At 43.4% G+C, this 19,813-nt stretch overlaps 1 protein-coding gene across 9 annotated transcripts in view; it reads right to left on the bottom strand.

Annotated features, from left to right (window-relative positions):
• The window catches only part of PIP5K1C (phosphatidylinositol-4-phosphate 5-kinase type 1 gamma), a 77,132-nt gene that overhangs the window by 26,214 nt on the left and 31,105 nt on the right, over positions 1-19,813 (bottom strand). For all 9 annotated transcript variants that reach the window (XM_038383760.2, XM_038383764.2, XM_038383762.2 and 6 more), the window contains 6 exons: positions 11,584-11,615; positions 7,017-7,109; positions 6,501-6,631; positions 5,692-5,809; positions 3,132-3,284; positions 383-682 (listed from right to left, as the gene is read on the bottom strand). In XM_038383760.2, coding sequence (XP_038239688.1) covers positions 383-682; positions 3,132-3,284; positions 5,692-5,809; positions 6,501-6,631; positions 7,017-7,109; positions 11,584-11,615 — 827 coding nt within the window. The remainder of the gene's footprint in view (positions 1-382; positions 683-3,131; positions 3,285-5,691; positions 5,810-6,500; positions 6,632-7,016; positions 7,110-11,583; positions 11,616-19,813) is intronic.

Here is a 19,813-nt window from a genome sequence, read left to right as displayed (position 1 = left end):
AGAAGCTCGTTCACGAATTCACCCCAATGACCCCGTTCTGGATGACTGAATTGTGTGAACTGGAGAATAAATGAACAAATGTGATAGGAAAAACCAATAATTCCGCAGCACATGGCAAGCTGTGTCCCTGGGAGTCAAGTGTCATTTGGTTTTATGACATTTCATAGGACATTAATGAATGTTCTCAGAAACTAGCGAAGTACCTAACCACTGCACTCTGCTTTTGGGTGAGCTGAGAACTGGGGTGGAGACAGCTGGCTTTGGGTTTACAAATTAATGAGCTAACAAAAGCATGGAATACTCCATCTTGATTACAGCTGCCTGAGAGCTAGAGACCTACACAGTTTGTTAGTCTAGCTTTCTAGGTTTACCTTGCCCTTACCAAGCAGTCTCGCTGAAGTGTTTTCACCAGCGCACTGAAGGTGTCTGTGTCCAGCATTAGACCTTCTGGCATGTCCTGCATGAAGTCCAGGTCCTTGAAAGTGGGGCTGGATTTCTCCTTCTCCTTCTTGGATGCCCGGCGTTTGTAGGTCGAACCTTTCAGGTCAAATTTCAGGTGCATTTTCACCACCCGGGGCAGGATATTGTTCATCACCACCACCCGAATGTTCTTGCCTCCCGACTGAACGCAGTACAGTCCATAGAACTTTGGCAGCAAGGTCCGTGGGTTCTGGTTCAGGTTCTGCAGTGGGGCAAGGAAGGCAGAAGGGGCAGGTTAGAAAGAGCCTTTGTGAAAAACAACTTCTGCTTTGTTTAGTGCAGAACCCAAGCTCAGATTGGCTTTCGGAAGGGTTCGCAGATTAGCATTTGCGTATCCAGAATTTATTTTTACCTTGACAGCTTTGCAGGAGAAAGATCCCAAACAAACTTCAACTAACCATTTGAATGGCTCCATCTAGGACCTGGCTTTACAAACTGGAAAGATTGCTATGCCTTGACTTGCCTATAGAAAATAAGATTTTGCACATCTCTCTGACAGATTTCCCCACAAACTGCAGCTAAGGAAAGGGAAACCTAATCATACCCCCCACCCCCAAAAAAAACCCCAACTAGTTAGTGGGAATTTAAAAAAAGTTTTAAAATATCAAATATCCTCATCCAATTGAAGATCTTACAACTATGAACTGTTCCCTAGCTCAGAACAAACCAATGGCATAACATTTATTACAACATCTCTATGAAGCCTCTCCAGCAGGATACCCTATCAACTCAGCTTACCTTTAACAGAAAGTCAATTTATAAAACAATCTGCCAGGGAGATCAGTTAACCCACCCCAACGTCAGGCCCATTTTAGGCAATCATGTTATTAGGAACGATATCAAACGCGGTTTGCTTGTTCAGCGCTGGGAGGCTTTTAAAAGGAAGCAAAAAGAGCTATGCATGCTAGATGAGAGAAGAGATGAACCTGCCAGATTTCAAAACAAAGGAAAGCAGAAGCACAGCAAGTGTATGAAAATTTAATGCCCTTCATCTCATCTTTTCTAACTAGACCCATGAGTGAGTTTTCTTTATAAGCATATCAGTTGATACAGTGCCATACAAAGCTGCCACTGCCAGCCAGCAGCTGAAAGCAGAACTCCACTTTCCAGAATTAGAGCAACTCAGCACCAACCATCCCGGTGTCTTGTCTGTCTCAGGTCATTTTACACCTCAGATGAGTTTCCGACAGCAGCAGGGAGACCCTCGTAGCAATTAGCACAGTGTAACTTTACAACATATTGGACAACAGCACAAGCGCTTTACAACAGGGCGAGAAGTCATGTTTGAGCCTATATAATTATTTTTATTATCCAACCATCTAAAGCTCCTGGGACAAGAAGAGTCTAGTTACTACTTTCATTTGCGATGTCCTAATCCTAGGAGCGCTGCCTAGCATGTTTCACATGCTCGGAGAGGGAGTAAAATTTTCAAAAGCTCTTAAGTGATGTAGCTGTTTAAATCCCATTTTCAAAAGTGAGCCATTGACTTTCAGTTACAGTCTGGAGCCTAGGTGCCTGAAGTGCTTCTGAATAATAATTCCTAGCTCTTATCCAGCTCCTTTCTTCAGTAACTCTCAAAGCACTTTACAAAGGGAGGTAAGTATCATCACATCCATTTTACACATGGGGAAACTGAGGCACTGGGAGCAGAAATGGCTTGGCCAAGGTCACCCGGCAGGCCAGTGGGATAGCCAGAAATAGAATTCAGGTCTCTCCAGTCCCAGTCCAGTGCTCCGAGTGAGGCAGGGACCCTGAGGAAAAATAGCTCATCAGGTAACTAAAGACTAGTACGATGCACATGTACAAGGGGCAGAGTGAAGGTCGTGTAGGTAACCTTAGCTCTGGCATATCCATAGCACAGTGCTTCCCCTTTGCAGGCTTCAGGTTCTTTGAACACAGTTTTTTATCTGGAATTGGACCCTAAGATGCATCTGTGTACGAGGAGACACTTCCTGCCACTGGGGGGACCCACCTTCCATGCTACAGTGGGCTCCTGTTCTGGTTCTTGTTTTCTCCTCCTAGCAAGTCCCTGCTGAGCCCCAGTGCACTGCCATGCTAACCCACCATGCTGCTGCACTGTAGAGCAGCCCACAGTCTGGGGTAGGTTAGAAAATACCAAGCTGCAGCCACGGGCTGATACAGGCAAAAGCTTCAGCTTACAGACTGATACTAGGGCCTGTCAATAAGCGGGGCACACACAAGGGAAATTCGGGAAATAGTAGGGATGGGTACTCCCAAAACAAACATGCTTGGGTGCTGCACAATAGCAGGGCAGCAACAGACCCAGTCTGCCATAGAGCTGCCTTCACAAACCGAAGAGCATCTGATAGGAGACAAAGGGGAGGAGAAAGTTTCATCCCTTAAGGCCTCCAACAGTTAAGCCATGATAATCTGCTATCCTGGGATACAACCTCAGTAAAGCTGGAGGAGGGTGCAAATACTTGTCAGGACATGGCACAGCTGTCTCCAGGTTTTAAGTGTGTTGAATTTTGTTTCCACATCAGGCTTCACAATAGGCTGTTCATTTTGTCATGTGTGCTGGGCAGGCAGGCAAAGGAAGCCCTGCTGGGTTACCAAAAACACCACCCTTTGTGGTGCTGTGGAAAGGCAAGCTGTACATTTCTCCCACAAACCAACGTCCTGATACCCACCATGTAGTAGCCAGGGAGAAGTTTCTGTAAGAATTCCGCTTCCTTGTGCATCACAGTTTTTATGATGAACTCGTCATCACGGGTGACATAGAAGAGGGAGCCGCTGGCACCAGGGTTCGACAACTCGATCAGAGGCTCGTTACATAACGAATACTAGGAAGGAAAGAAAAAAATAAGATGTCATTCATACACCACATGATAAGCTAGGATCAAAATAATACATCTGCAAGGCATTCCTAAGTCACCACCCCATGGAATCTAGACCAAGAGGTCTGGGATATTAAGCAGTACAGAAATTGTAAACCTTAAACTGGAGTTAGTCTCACAAAGCATTGAGTGGAAGACAGCTTACAAAGAGATACATATATTACTGTACAGAGTGCCCTGACTGCTCACAGAATCAAGCTAATCTGCCTGCCCTCAGTAAATCCAGGCTGCATAACATCAAATCTTTTTATGTTTTGTGCCCTGTACCACCACCACATATAGGGTTCTTTCCCTCAGTGTGTTAGTGGGCGCGTAGAAAGAAAGATCAGATTTAAAGAGACAAGCCAGCTTGTTCAGCGTTCTGCATGTCGCAGTTTCAGAGAGGAACAAAACGCACTGCCTGTTCCCAAGACTAGAGCTCTCCCATGTGCTCAAACATTAAAGATACATGGTTTGCAGAGGCGTCCCTCACGCCCCCAGTGTAGCAACTAAAAGGTGGGAAACCACCCCCAGAGAACTCATGTATCAGTAGGCATGTGGTAATTATGCTTCCCTGTATTCAGAACCCAATCCTGGAGCACAGAGCAGGGACTAGAAATCTAAACAGCAAGTTCCCAGAGCAGAGCAGGGAGGCGGAGGTGTTGTGTGGATACAAATGCAAATGTCCAAAAATATTTGCATATGTCAGACAAAAGGGGTTAGGGCAACATTATGTAGGAGCTGATATTTGAAGAAGGTAAGGCAGAGGGGACATAATCAGAGCAATAAATTAAATGCTATCATTACATGCTGAAAACAATTTACAGCACTGCATGGATTAACAATCCAAGACTTTATCAACTTAATTATCTCATGCATAATTAAAAAGAATTCACTGCCATAGTGGGCTAGAGAAAGGGGAAGCAGTGGCTGCAAATCAGATCTGTGACCTTTGGAATTCAGGCAGGATCTCTCCCTCCCCCAAGTTTGTAACCACTATCAAATCAGCAAGCATTATCCCAGATGGCACAGATGGGGATTTCTGTTGTTGTCAAGCAGCCCCATCATACAGGCTCATTTCTGCTGGTATGTTTTCAGTCCTCATTTCTGACTAACTGCAGATATGGGCAAAGTGGTTACATAAAAATGGCACCTTCTTAAGATGATCTGCTCCTGCCTCCAACAAACTTTGCCTTGCTATCAGCAAGATGAGGTGCAACCACTTACACACAGGAGCCAACTTTAACTGCGGCCTGACCTACACTTCAGTTTTAAACTGACGTTGCTCAGGGGTAGGAAAAGTTCACAAAGGACATTGCAGTTAAGCTGATCTATCCCCTAGTGTGGGCATGACTAGGTAGACAGAAGAATTCTTCCATCCCCTAGTACACCTCTCGGAGAGGTGAATTAACTACAGCGACGGGAAAACCCCTTTGTCACAGTAGGAGGCAGCTACACTATGGTGATACAGCAGCGCCATAGCTGTGTCACTCCAGCACCCATGTGCAGACATGGCCTTAGTCTATTCCAAATCCGATCAGTGACCTTATGGGAGAATACTGGTTAGATCTGATGAGCCATTTCGGCTCTAGGAGAGCAAGTTGGAGTCTATTCTGATTTTCACATTACCAAGTGTTAACTACTCTCGGATTGTTAAATCTTTATTACTGGGGATGATGCACGAGGCAGAAAACATCTTCCCTGAGGTCCCAAGGGAGTTTAGAATACTCGTCTTTTTTTCTTGTAGACAGAGTAAATTTGTTGTGTTGTCAAGTGAGTAACAGACATGGAACCCCACCATATCATTTTAACCAAATACACTTTAAAGACTCCATGACAGTAGATTATTCCACTCTTCCTTTAACAGAAGATGCCCCAATAGACCTAATTTGCTGGGAATGGACTCGGCAAACTGAAGCAGAAACACCAGAAGACTCTCAGACCCATTCTTCCAGCTGGTCTCTCTCACAGACTGTACAAGAAGAGAAGCACCACCACAGACTGCCTCACATTTGGGATCTGCTTGATGTACGGGATCAGAGATTCTCTCTAATCCCAGTACTGTACCTCAGTCTCTAGCTACCAAATATTAGGTGGGGAATGTTTGGCTTTCTTTATGTTCTCTCCTCAAATTTGACTTCAACTCCCCATGTGATACTGACCCTATCACTTGATTCCATGCCTCAGTTTCCCTCAGCTATTAGATGGAGACTGAATTTAATAAAAATCCAAGGAAACCCCCTAATCCTGTGCAGCTGACTCGTCACATATCATCTGTGGTATGGCATTCCCCCATCTTTCAAATAAAGCAGTTCTATTCAAGCCCATTCATACCTAGTACTAACCACAGAGAAATAAAGAACTCCATACATACCAAATAATCATCTGGACGAATTCCAAAGAGCTCCCGGAAGTACCGAAAAGCCACGGGTGCATAGGTTTTGAACCTGAAGTCAGGGTAATGGTGAGCTGGAGTGAGATTACTTCCTTCACTGCATGAAAAGGATACAAAAAGAGCAGGCATGTTATTTCACATTAACACCTCGCGTACTTGCACATTTACACCCAGCCAGTTGATAGATATGAAAAAAAAGGAAAATTGAGCTTTGCAAAAAGGCATTCCAAGAAGCCACCAGCCTAGGCACAAAGATTTTGCCTGATCTCATCAAGACACTAGCAAAAAAGATCTAATATTTTAACCATCTGGCAAGGAAACACTCACTCCTTGGGAAGAGCAAATAGAAGTTTGCAAGGCTAGACATATATACATATAGACTCTAGTTTCTGTAAGCCCTGCACATTAACAGCTCAGCCATGCAAAAGCTGAAGTGGTCCAATGAATATTGTTGGCCGAGGGGGTTTCCTCAGTACAAAGATAATGCAACATCTGGAGGTGAAAATTCCACATAGGTAGGTTAAAAAGGACGACAATTATAACGGCAACGAAAGCTTCAAGGTTAACAAGTCCAGTAAGCAGATACATCACAGCCCATAGTAAATCTAACCCCATCTCTTGAGCTGCAGCACCATGGATTCTAATGCTTCCAGTAATATGCTGGTAAGAAATAGGTGCACACTTGAAATCCTGAGGGCCCACCTTTCTGCTTAGAATGAAGCTCCTTTAAATCAGCATGATGAAAGGAAACAGCCAGCCTCTGCATTTTGTTTTACTTGTCCACTTACCTGGGAAAGAAAATGCTCTCCACCACGTAAAAATCCTGCATCAGGACATCTCTCTCTGGCTTGGAGCTCAGGTTCCCCACTGTGTAACCAATACCCAGCTGGATGGCCCCCTTCAGAGTGCTCGAAGTGGTCTAGCAGAAGGAAGAGAGTATTCAATGCACATTCACCATAAGTTACAGCAACAGCCCCCAAATATAGGTATCCTTGCTGCTCTGTGATCATGCTGATGCTTTGTGGCAGGTCTCAGATATTGGCTGCTTTGTAAGAGAACAACACTATAGAGTGCCTCAGGTTTCTATAGAATGACAGTTGTGAAATTCTTGTAGTGTGTAAGGTCAGCACAATACACTGCAGGGAAATCTAATCAAATTAGTTAGCCAATCGCACACCTGTATTCTCCATTTATTTCTTACAGTTTGTATGATCTGTTCATACATATTTGGTCTCTATTCTATTCTCAACCTCCCATTTGTATGTGTGGCTACTACCCTCCAGAAATCAATTAAGAGATGGAACCTTTTTGTAGGTAGTTTCGCCAGAAGCATCAACTCCTCGATGACCTATCTTCTTTCCTTGGCCAACTCCAGGCTGTCCTGATAATGATGGGGCCTGGGAAAGAGAAGTTTCCAGGTCAAAGTGGTAAAGAAAAGCTACGCTAGCAGAAGGAAGAAAAGAGGCACAGTGGTGCAGTCAGGATTAAAGTGCTGTGGTTATAAGGAATGCAATGGTCTGCATTTATTCCTGTGTAAAGATCTGCAGAGTGCATACAGATGTATCTGGCACCAGCAAGCTTTAAACACTAAATTATACATCCCTCAGGATGAGAGGTGAGTTGATAGCCAGCGAGTTTGTTTATCGCACACAGGACTGTGGATCTTGACATACTGGGAGGAAGGATGGTCTTGGGTTAAGACACTGGATTGGGACTCAGATCTAGGTTTGTTTCCCAACTCCATCAGACTCCCTGTGTAAAAGCCAGAAGGGACCATCATGATCCTCTGACCCCCTGTCTAATGAAGGCCAGCGAACTCTCCCAAAACAATTAGTTACTTAATTTCAGTGCCTCAGTTCCCCATTTGAAAACTGGCGATACTTCCCCACCTCACAGGGTAACGGGAGTAGAACTGCATTGATGTTTGTGGGCAATGTGGGGATGTGTATCAAATACTAGTCAGACAGATCAGTCTTTAAATACCCCATTCAGATAAAGTACCAGGCCATTTGGGCTTTAGAGCTCAAAGCCAACCCCTTATACTCCATCTGAAAGCCAGCAAGCAGAGTGGATAATGAATCACCAGTGTTGTGTTCATGGGGAGACACTTCACTTTAGCAAGCTGCTGTTTATGAACAATTGATTCACCAAGCCAGGTGAATTGCTGTAATTGTAGCAGTTTCCTCCAGAAATGTAGCAAAAGTGCGTAAAGTGCGGTCTGAGTGCCAACACTAAAACGATAGCCCTTCTGTCCCATCTCTTTTTCTACCCAGTCTTTTCTCCATCTGCTCCTTCCAGAATCAGCAGCAGAGCTCTACACATCAAGCCAACTGCGCATTGTAAAATTCAAGGCAGTGTTTCTCTGCAGTCCCATCCACCTATAAATGTCTCTGCCTTGGAGTGCTGCTTTAATGACTCTGCAGCTGCCTACTACCTACGGTGATTGAGAAGCGTCACAGGCGCCAACAACTTTCAGTGGACTCACCATGTACATTTGGGGGGAGCTTGAGCGTTCTGCTTCTGTGACACCATTAAAAAACAGCACCATGGCTTTAGACATGACTCATCTAGGCACAATTTGTAATGACCCAAGGCAGTCTCTCATGGAGGAACACCGCATCAGTGGTATAAGTCTATGCTGCAGCACTTGACAATTTAGCAACACTGAAGTTTACAGCAAAGGGAGTGAATCTATTCAGACTACAGCAAAGTATTGCTATATTTCCTTCCAATTACCCAAGCTGTTAGAGCACCATCCGGACAGGACCAACTGGATGCCTTTATTTCTTTCTATAAAGATCTATATAGTCTTGGACATTTCTACAGCAGACTCCAGCCATTCTGACTACCATTAATCCACACATGTAGTTAATGTTACATTTTTCATCTTCCACCCAATGACCTCAAAACTCACTACAAACATGAATTAAACTGTTGCAATCCCACCGCATGCTGTGGGTAATTAACCCCATTTTAAACACTGACCAACAGTGGCACAGACAGGTTACGTAACTGAAGTCACATAGCAAGTAAGAGTTGGGGATAGAGGGCAGGGGCTCGACCCCCAGGCCCTTGTTCTAACCATAACAGAGCATTTCCTGTCCCAGAGAGGACTGGATATTTATTTGTGCAATGAAATAAGGAGTTAGCCTGTCCAGAAGTTTAATTTCCCACTAGGTGCTGATTTTGGAGGTTTGAGAATGGCTATCATACTCCCAGAGCCAACTCTTTATAGAAAATTATAATTATTGTTAGACATTTAAACAAGGGCCCATCACGGTATCCGGGTGCCTACAAACAATGACCCGCCCACCCCCACCCCGCACCCAACCTTATTACTCAAAGTCTGACACAGCTGGACCAAACAAAAATTGACTGAACACTGCTCTAGAGATCAGGGGCTGGCACATAGGATCCTCCCTGCTGCCAACTGTGGCGTTTAACTCCAGAAACCAAGAGCGACTTAGCAAACTGTAACCTATCCTAGCTAATGAGTGACAGAGGGGTGATCCCTGGGATCCACCCCTATGTAAGTAATAATCAGCTCTTCTACTGTGCTCAGTAACATCTAGCTTTTACATAGTGCTTTTCATCAGATCTCAAAGTACTTTACTTTACTTTCAGCATCATTATCCCCATTTTACAGATGGGACACTGAGGCACGGGGAGAAGAAGGGACTTGCCCAAGGTCTTCCAGCAGGCTAGTGGCAGCATCAGGAATTTAGAACCCAGGTCTTCTGAGTCTGTCCAGTGTGGTCAGGTGGGTAGAGCACTGATACACATTCAGGACTTTACAAATTGTACCTAGAAGCCAATCAATGGAGCACTGGGGAGATGCACACACAATAACCCACCTCGCCCAAGACATTTATAGCAGCTTTTCTAATATTTGTTTTAATTCTACAACCACTAAATCTGCACAGTATTACTTAACAGTTAGCAAAGGGAGAAAAATTCAAGTATAAACAAGAGTTAGATGGATTTTAAGGTGAGATTTCAAAGAGTTGATGAGGCGCATACACTCAGTGGCAGCATTCAGAGCTGTACCAAGAGCATTGGGATTGTCGAAAGGTACAGAGACAAGTGGTAGGTGAGTAGCTTGCGGGGGGGGGGGGGGGGGAAAGAGATGCTATATTTGCATAGCTTATATGCATCACAGGCTATTAAATCCATGAGTATACTTTACAAAGTTTTTTCTCTTATCTGTGCTTCATTCTCAGGGTAAACAATAACCAGAGCCAAGAGCTTACTCAGATTCTACAACCAATGCCAAAAATTGACCCACACGAGCACAGCAGGAGAGAGAGAGCGGGATTGGCAGCTCCAATGTGTAGCACTGACTAGAAATCAGGTAACTAAAGTAGCAATCTGAGTAAATATTTAAAGGCCTGATTTTCAGGTGAGCACCTGCAGCTCCCATTGACTTGAACTGGAGGATGTGTCTGAAAAATCAGGCTTTCAAGTTTAGTCTCAGCTCTAGGAATTTTATCAGCAGCTTTCCCCATTTCCGATTTAGACTTGCGTGCTGTTTAGTGAAGCTCAATTTATTGGGATCTCTATTCTAAGAAAGATACAAAATGTGCTTTGCTGAGGTTCAAATACTTAGATGGGGGCCAATTTCAGTAGATACATTTGCTGTGTTAGACTACAGGCACTTGAGTTGCTCAGGACTGGTGAAGGGTTACAGAGCTTCGACCAGAAGGCCAGACATTTGATTTTGGGCCTGCATTGGTAGCAAAAAGCTTACATGGCTTTCGTCACTGTAGTAAAAATCCTTAAGACCATCTTCTCAAAACCCCTGAGAGGTAGGGATGTTTCATCCCCAATGGACAGTAAGGAAACAGATTAAGTGACTTGTCCAGGGTCATACAGAAAGGTTGTGGCAGAGGTAGGAATCGAATTTGGATCTCAAGTCCTAACTCAGCTCAGTGGAGAGCAATGGTGAGATGGCCGACTTCAGCGCACGTGCGCTCTCTCTCTCTCTCACACACACACAAGCTGAAAGCCTGTGCTATCAAAGTCATGTTGTAAAAAAAAGCCAAAAATATCCAAGAAGTTAAAAGTTGGACACTAACAGACTGTGAATCCCAGCGATTGAACCTGCTGAACTGTGGCAGTTGGGCCCAGAAATCCATCTGTGCACTTTCCCACATACAACCAATGAAATTGTTGCATGAAAATTATCTGTAAAGTAAGGGCGGTGATGGGTTGAGATTCTGCTGTCATTACAATGGTCTAGGATTCTTGGCCTGGTACAGATACATGTGGCTAAAAGTGGCTTACTGTAGCTAAAAGCCCATGCTTTCACACAGGTGTAATTTGTAGAGTCGAAATAGCTGAGAACTTAAACTGATCAGTAACAAATCCCAGTGATAAGTCAACCTTATCACTCAATAAAAAGAATTCTCAGCCATACTTGTAGCAGTTTCCATTGCTCCACACTGACTCAGACATTCTAGCCTTCAGAATGAGAATCCCTGAATATTACATAGATTAATTGGTGGGTCTCAGTCCAAATGGTCATATCAATATAACAAAACCCATCACCATAATTTGCCCTATCACTAGCAGTCAGCAGACAGAAGGGCTGAACGGATCATGAAAAATACCCTCCCCAGATGTGATCACTATAGGTCAAACACACCCCACACCCAAATACTTTGCCCTGCTGCCAACCATTCTATAGGAAGATAGAGGACCTCATTCTCATAGGCTGCCAACCTGGCACCTTCACCAACACCAAGATTTACTTAAAAAACCATGACTCTCCCACCTTGCACATTCCTCCGTTTCAACTGTGCGCCATAAAAGCTCTATTTGTGTTCTCTCCCACCCTCTGCAGAAGGTTTTAAACAGCTGTATGCAACTCACCTCAGTGAGGTCAGTCTTCTTCAGTGCCAGACCTGAGGAGAGAAGAACTGTAGGTCAGTAGGAGGATGGTCACAGACTCTTAGCAGGTGCATTTATCCCAACAGCTAATCAGTCAAGCAAATAATCAGAAAAAACAAGGCAGTAATTTTTTGCCCAGCTTTCACTTCTGCAAGTGCAGGGGTCCCAAGTTAAAGAACAAGCCTGGACAACTTGGCTTTTAGAAGCTCATAGGTTGCCTATGTCTTCTTCCCTAGCTGTCGGTGGGGTTTTTACTTTAAAGGTGTTACATTAACAAAACTTTCCCCTACTTCTTGCTGCTCCTCCAGTAATGGGACTGTGCTACACTGAATAACTACTTAATTAAAGCCCAAAGAGGCTTTTATGATGCTCTCTTCTAGACACTCAACAAGAGGAAAGACTGGTCTGAATTGAGCCCCAGATCTACTGAAAGAATCCCATGCACACTAATGTATTAGCTTTCACGGCACCCTGGTGAAGAACGAAGTAAGTATTATTCCCATTTTACAGACAAGGAACTGAGGCACAGATTAACTGACTTGCCTAAGGTCACACAAGAAGGCAAAATCTGAGCATGTCCCACTAGCACCTTAAACACAAGCCCATCCTTTTCCCACCTTATCTGTAGTCAAACTTTGCAGACTGAGCCACGCATGTTTCTAAATGAGAACAGCCCCCTTTGCTGTCTGAACCAGAGCACGCTAACAGAACAAGGGGCCTTTACAATGGGCTAAATGCAGCACTACTGAATTTTGATTCAAAGAAAAAAGAAAAAAATCCCAAAAAATGAAAACAAAAATCCAAGCAGTTATGTGCACATATCAACAGCTCAACCGCCCCCAATTCTGGAGAATTCTGGCTTTCATGAAGCTGACCCTGGATGACTTCAAAGCATCAAGAGCTGCTCATAGAGAAGCCCTTTCAGCAATACAGCACACCCCTGCAGAGCTACCCTAAAGGCTTGCAAGTTAAGCAAGTAATCATCTCCTTAAATGGAGAGTTCTGCTGGAAGAGCCAATGTGCTAAATGGGAGGGAAAAGCCCTTTTTAAAAAGACAAAACAATGGATTTCACTGTGAGGCTGCCTAACTAGCGTTACCTGCTTCCAGTTACCTGGTTTGAGAGACACACAGGCCTTGTAGATGCTTCCAGGTTTACAGGAACGATAGGATCAGCAGACTATTGAACAATCCTTAATCCTTCTAAATGAAGGATTTCATGCTGCAAAGCAGAACACAAATTCATTCTGCACAGAACAAAGACTCCATACCTGCAGCCACCCCTCCCCACTTAACCTGCCCTTGAACCACCAGGCAGACATGTAACTGATGCAGCTCCTGCTTATGGCCTAAATGCAGATTTCCTAAAGTCTAAGGGAGTAGCTGTTTCAGCAAGGCAGGAGGAGCAAGAGGATGATTCTGTCCAATTCTTTAGGACTCATGACATGCCAGCATGGAACAGTGCAGGCCAAGGGAGCCAGCACTGCTGATCAGACTTTCCCATTCCGTCAGACATTATGGGAACTAATGCAGCTTGACCCGAAAGCTGAAAAAGAGGGGATGCTGTCAGTAAGCTGGGATGTGCCATACCCACCCTTCTTGAAGAGCCGAGAGATTTTCAACCAAGTGGCAGTACTACAAGATCTGGTTCAAAATTAGTATTAACAAGAACTTAAGATTAGCAGGAACATCCTAATACCATGCTGATCCCACAACAATGCATCTACAGGGTCCTATGACAAGGCTCCCTTCGTTATATTTCAGGAACCAAACAGAAAGAAAAGTGCTTCCTGCTGGCCACCAGGGGCTGGGCCCTTTCTGAACAGATGCTGGAAGATGATCTCATTGGCTTGGTTTTCACTAGGAATATTTAAAAATAAAAAGTTTACCACTGCATCCATGGCCCAGATCCATGTGTTAGCAATATGAGGAGCCCTAGCATCAACAGGCCTACAGCGGCTTCCGCGGAGCAGGTCTAGGTAACCTGATGCTTTGAATGGTGATGGCAGGCTGACCACGCCCAGGCTCCCGATGTTGCTAGCACAGCTAGAGCTGAACCGGCCGTAGGTAGATTGCCCTAGGCAAACAGAACCACAAATCTTATTTATTTTTAAAAAACTCTCCCAAGTGCAACAGGTAAATGACCAGTAGGAAGGATGAGCAGAAGGGCCCTGGATTCCATTCCACTGCACTTTCTTCAGTAACCAATACTGTTCTTTGCATAAATCGTATCGCTTACTCCCACTTCAGAACTCATAAGACTAACCTCCGCTAGGACGATGAGCAGACAGAAAGTCCTTTCACAACCGTTCTAGGTCACAACATGGTCTCCTGTGTGCCTGTGCTGCCTATCCAGATTGTAAGTTCCTCAGGACAAGGCCCCTCTTCTCAATGCCAACAAACACGCCATCTACTCAAAGGCATGATTCAAAGGGCCAGATTCTGTTCCCAGTTACACCAGCATAGCCTTGTTGAAATCAATGGAGGTGCACAGTGTAACAGAGCAGAATTTGAGCCAGAGAGGCTACGTTTTCTATGCTGACTGTAGGAAGGTAAAGGCTAAGGCCCCTTCCGCTACAGCTTTGTATTCCACAGGAGTTAATCTTTCTGCACATTGTCCAAATTCCAGAGCAAGAGATTATCTTTAATTTTGTGATAATTACCACAAGCTGCTTTAGTGCCTAGCATCTGGAGTGTCTAATGTTATCTGTGTTCCAAGTGCAGAGTCCACACTGATTGTCTGGAGTAGGGGTGATGAAAACAGCCACCTGGGGCAAGGGATCACGGCTCTTTGGAACACATTTTGTTTCGGGGGACAACAGCATTGACAGAAAAAATCGGCTTTCAAAATAAACAGGCTGTCTGTGCAGAAATCGAAAGTATTCCATTGGCTACTCAGTGTGCAGCATCAGGCTGTGCTTATCTCTTAAGTAAGTTGACAGATGGCCTGGTGGAAAAAAAAAAAACTGACTTAACTCTAGCTCCAGGGGTAATACAGCCACGAAACACAGCACTTGGGTTTATGGATGAGTTGGAGCTCTCCTTTAGGAAGTTTCCACACTGAACAAGCCAATTGAAAGTCTCTCTCAATGTAATTTGAGAAGTCCATAATCACACTGGACAATTTTCAAGACAGTCACTTCATACAAAAGCTACTCTACTGTAACTCCAACTCTCTGCCTGTCTCCATCTCAGCCCTTGTTTTTAAAGGCAATGTATGTTCTGTACATTTGACTTACTGCTGTCCTATCCCAACCAGAAAAAAAAAAAGGGCGGCACCCCGTCCCCCAAACATTCAGAGCTGAGAATTCTGATTGCAGCACAATGCAACTCCCATCTCTGTTTGATTTAACCCTTACCCCTTCCCTTTCCTGACTCTTCCTCTGGCTGCTGTCACAATTTCTGTTTTTTCCCCAATATAAGCACTCCTTGGGGCAAGGACTGAATTTATTTCTGAAAGCACCATGCACATTTACAGAGCTATACAGAGAGATTCTGGGAGCTGACTTCCACTTTTAGCGTTCATTTATCCTGTAACATCCTTGAAAAATCATACGTATTTAAACTGAGACTAGACACACTGGAAGAGAAAATTAGTTGTTTCATTAACAAACAAACACAAGCTGAAGTACTTTTTAAACACCACCATTTATTATTTGCATCCTACTTCATCAACATCAAGGCAAGTCACAAAGGACGTATCCTCCTTGCAGTCGAGCAACATCCAGATTGATCTGTAGCTACCTACGACAGTAACATACACCACCAGTAAGTGGCCCACAAATCATCATCAGCACAGGATACAGGCTGAATTTTCAAAGCTACCTATATTGGGTGCCTCATTCCCTTACGTTCTTTTGGAAATCTTGGCCACAGTTGTAATTTACAGCTGACCTAGCGTATCAGATGTCAAATGCCCCTTTAGAGAGGATCCTGCCACATTCTGGGGTTCTAATGAAAAAACTGCAGCTAGATATAAAAAAAGACAACTGATTTATTTTATTTATAGAATAATTCACTGGTTTTGATTTAATTTAAGACTAGAATCTATATATCTATATCTATATATAAAGTAAACACCTTAACTGAAACTGGTTTCATTCACAAATTCTATAGTAGGAGATTCCAGGGTGCCAAAACAATCTTTTATAGAAGAGAAATAGGCCATAAAGCAAACTTTTCACACTTGCTCCCTAATGTGAGTTTGAGACTCACTGCCATAAAGATTGGCACCTAGATAATCAATGACAGAAAAAAATCTTAACTTTAGTTGTCTGCTCCAAAGCCCGCTGAACAGCCACTACTGTACTCTCAGGTGGAAAAATGAGGCAACACTTAAAAGATTTAAACGATGACTGCAAAGCTTTCATAGAAATTAATTCAAAGAGCCAGTGGATTGGATGCCCTAGTGCAGTATAACTGCACTGTGCTAAATGCAGGTGCACTAAGTTCTAATGGGCTGAACCTCCTCACTGACTATTATTTGTGGGCCAACTTCCAGCCCTAGTTGTATAGCAGGGAGAATGCATGGAAGGAGACACAGGGTAAACTTAACAAGTGGCAAACTGGTAACATTTGGGTTGAGACTTCACATCAGGAAAAAACAATTAAATACATTTCTATTAAGTATTATGAGAGGAGCCGGTAGCAACACAGCTAAGGTTGCCTAACGCTTTCCATTACTGTCCCCAGATGCTTATAAAGCGTTTGCCAAACTAAGCAATTGGGTTGAAATTCTTTATGCCAGGTGTCTATCTCAGGGTAAATTTATTTGGAAAGTTTCAGCCAAAACAGTTCAGATGTTTCAGAGAAGGTGGTTTTGTTTTGGGGGATCTTTAGAAGGGTAAAGGTAATCAGATGTTTTCCCAATGCAGCCACAATTTTTCCCTCACTGTGCAGGGTGTTTAAGTTGAATACTTAACTCTGGTGTGCTCCATGACTATTCCAGTAAACATGGCAATGAAAAAAGGCTGTACAGAGTTGTAAAGTCCCAAGACAATTCAATCTAAATAGGTTCAAGAATCTTATTTAGCTTAGTCCTAGGTTAGCTTAGTCTATTCACAGGTCTCAAAAGCACTTTACAAAGAGATTTCAGAACTATTCCCATTTTACAGATGGAGACAAGTGAAGGAACATGTCCAAGGTCACCCAGCAGGTCACTGGCAGAGGCAGGAATAGAACCCAGTGCTTCTGCCTCCCAGACCATGCTGCCTTCCCAAGAGTCTACAGCTGGGTGTGTGCACGTATCGGAGGTGTTGTTTACACCACACTTTCATCGGTAAAACTTTTGTCATTCAGGGGTATGAAAAACACCAATCCAACAAACGACAAAAGTTTTAACAACAAAAAGCATCAGTGTGAACAGCACTTTGTTAGCGGGAGAGCTCTCCCACCGACAAAGCTACCACCTGTCATTGGGGGTGGATTTATTTTGTCAGCATGAGAACTCTCCCCTGCTGACAAAGAGTGACTACACTGCACACCTTTTAGTGGTATGGCTGCAATGGCACAGCTGTGTTCCTAAAAAAGGTGTGTAATGTCGACATAACCTAAAAAAACCCCCAAAACCCCAAAAACTACCCATATGCCGTTTCCAAGGCAAATTTCAGTAAAGGCAAAAAGGCCCTCATTGGCCAAAACCTATGTAAAGACTGAGTTTTAAAACTAAGTTTTTCAGTTATTTAACCACAAAGAAGAAACTTGAAAGGCTAAACGAGTAAAGAAGAAATTTTCAAAGCTATTCCTTCAAAAGCAGCTAGATAGAAATTTGATCAAGCCACCAAAAATGTTCACTTCTGAGCTAAGAGTCACAAGAAGTTTCTATCCAAGGGAAAACTCCTTCAGACCATTTACAGATATCTGATAATAGGGTCTTATAATGAAGATACCCCTTCCACTACCAATGTTATTGCTACTGTGATGCTCTGCAAGGTAAGGCCAAGGAAGTAAAGCTCAAGGACCTGGTGAATTTACCAAGGACTCATTCGTTGTTACAATCAACTTCAGATTTCAGTAAATAAGTACACTTCTGAATATGAAATACCACTTATCCTTTTATTAGAAAGTTATATTGATAATACCAGAAAAAAAAATTCAATAGAGGGTGCATAAAAGACTTTTAGCTGATCAACACTGGTTGTCCATTTTAGCAGTAGCAACATAGCTGAACTTTGGAAAATAGTGTCTGAAAGCACTGGACTAAATTTTTATTTTATGAATAGCAGTGACATTTACAAGCCAGACATTTCTTCAGTGCTGACCCTTTCCAATCAACTAGAAGATTGTATGTTATGCTACTATAATGCAATGCATGTACACAAAACATTATGTTTGTTCAATCCACTCTGAATGAAACTGAATTGCAGGAGAAAAATATGATTGTATGAGGAGGGGGTTAAACTAGTAAAATGGAAAGGTAAAAAGAGGGAAGATATGAGCACTCAGATGGCACAAAATTGATATGTTGAGAACATTATTAATCAAGGAACCAAAGGACACGAAGAGAAGGAATTCTTGAATCACCTATATACGCACCAAAGAACCGTGCACATTCTTAACTTGTCTAGACAATATGGAGAAGCAAAGAGAGCAACAAGGATGTGAAGATTTCTTGTTAGGTCAGTTCTAACTGCAGCTTGTTCTGGTCAACGTATTACGTTACAAAGCACTGGAAGAGAAAGTGGAGAGCGCAAAGGTATGAGCTATAAAAAGGGAATGAAAACACACATATTAGACATGTTATAAGAAATATGGTGGGAAGTACTGGAAATGAAATATCCATTTTAAGAGATGGCATGATGCTGTTCTTTTCCATTAGAGACTGATCTTAAAAAGAAATTAAGGAAAAAGCAAATCGGAAAAGATGCCAAAAAAGTACTTCTCATGCTGAGAATCATAAGCATCCTAAGAGGACAAGCCAGCCAGGCAAGGCTGTAGAGGAGAAATCAGTGCAGGCATTCAGAATGCATCAAATGGGAAAGTGGACTGGGATGAAGCCAACCTCAGAGAGCCTCCATCTTGTCCCCACAACATGTAGTCTCAGTTCCTACCCAGCGGCATAGCATGAGGGCAGTAATTAGAGGGAAAACAGAGTAACATCACTCTGAAGGGGAAGCTATTTACAAACTGGCCTTCCCAGAGATCGACAATGACCTACTTTACCTTGTTAAATAGATAAGCCTTCCCTTTAAAAAGCAACACAGCTTGCTTAGGATGATATATGTAAAGTAACCCACTATTTAAAAAAAATACAGCACATCCCTGTGAGGTGCTGTGGCTAACTGTACCCAGAACAAAGAAAATTCAGCAGTTTATGCCATTTGTGAGCTTATAGAATTAGTGAAGTAAAGCAATTTGAGAGGTTGTACTCATCCAGGGGGAAAGACAACATAAGACGAGCCTGTAAAAGGCAAGCAAACTTTTTATATCAAAATGAATCCATTCTCCCCTAGAGCTTTCAGGACAATTCAGTGAGTTACTTTAGACTTGTCTATACATAGGAGTTGCACCTGTTTAACTAACTAGCTAGCTATAAAACAAGTCACACCGGTTCAGCTCGGTGTTTAGACGAGGCATTCTACAGCACCATAAAGTGAGCATGGTGCATAATAAGCACCACACAGCTCAAGCCCTGGAGAGCTTACATCCAAGCAAGCTGTACCGAAGAGGGGGAACTGAGTAGCATCCAGCTTTCCATAGCCACTGGCTGGAGCAGGCTTCACAGGAGACTTTCAGAGGCCCCCGGACACGAGTGGTGGTATCAGACTACTTACTTCAATTTGGCCTCTGGAGTAAACAGCCCATCAGCAGAGAGGGAGAATGTCCAGTTACCTCCCAGTCCCACCACTACAGCTTCAACTGCTTGGTCCTCCATACTCCTCTCCTTATCCTCCCTTCCTTCCCTCCTCTACTCCTATTAATTCTTCGACTCCCTCACAGTATGTAAAAAACCAATCACAACCACCACCAGGTGGAACTACCATGCCATTTGCCAACCATCATCCTCTGCACTCTGATTGTATGTTGCACACAAGTGTGCTGAAGAATATCCATGCAATCTTCTCCAAGATCTTTCCTGTCCCACGAGCTAAGGAAGACAGAAGTCAGAAGATTATGAAAGTCAATCGCTGACTCAGTAAAGTAGAGTAGAGGTTTGTTTTGTGGAATGTTGGTCCACCTTCTATGGAGAGAGGGGGCTAGATAGTTTGGATGGAC

Source organism: Dermochelys coriacea, chromosome 25 (genome assembly GCF_009764565.3).
Source record: "Dermochelys coriacea isolate rDerCor1 chromosome 25, rDerCor1.pri.v4, whole genome shotgun sequence".
Lineage (NCBI taxonomy): Eukaryota > Metazoa > Chordata > Testudines > Dermochelyidae > Dermochelys > Dermochelys coriacea.
The sequence above is the reverse complement of the archived record's forward strand: the minus strand, read 5'-3'. Positions and strand labels throughout refer to the sequence as shown.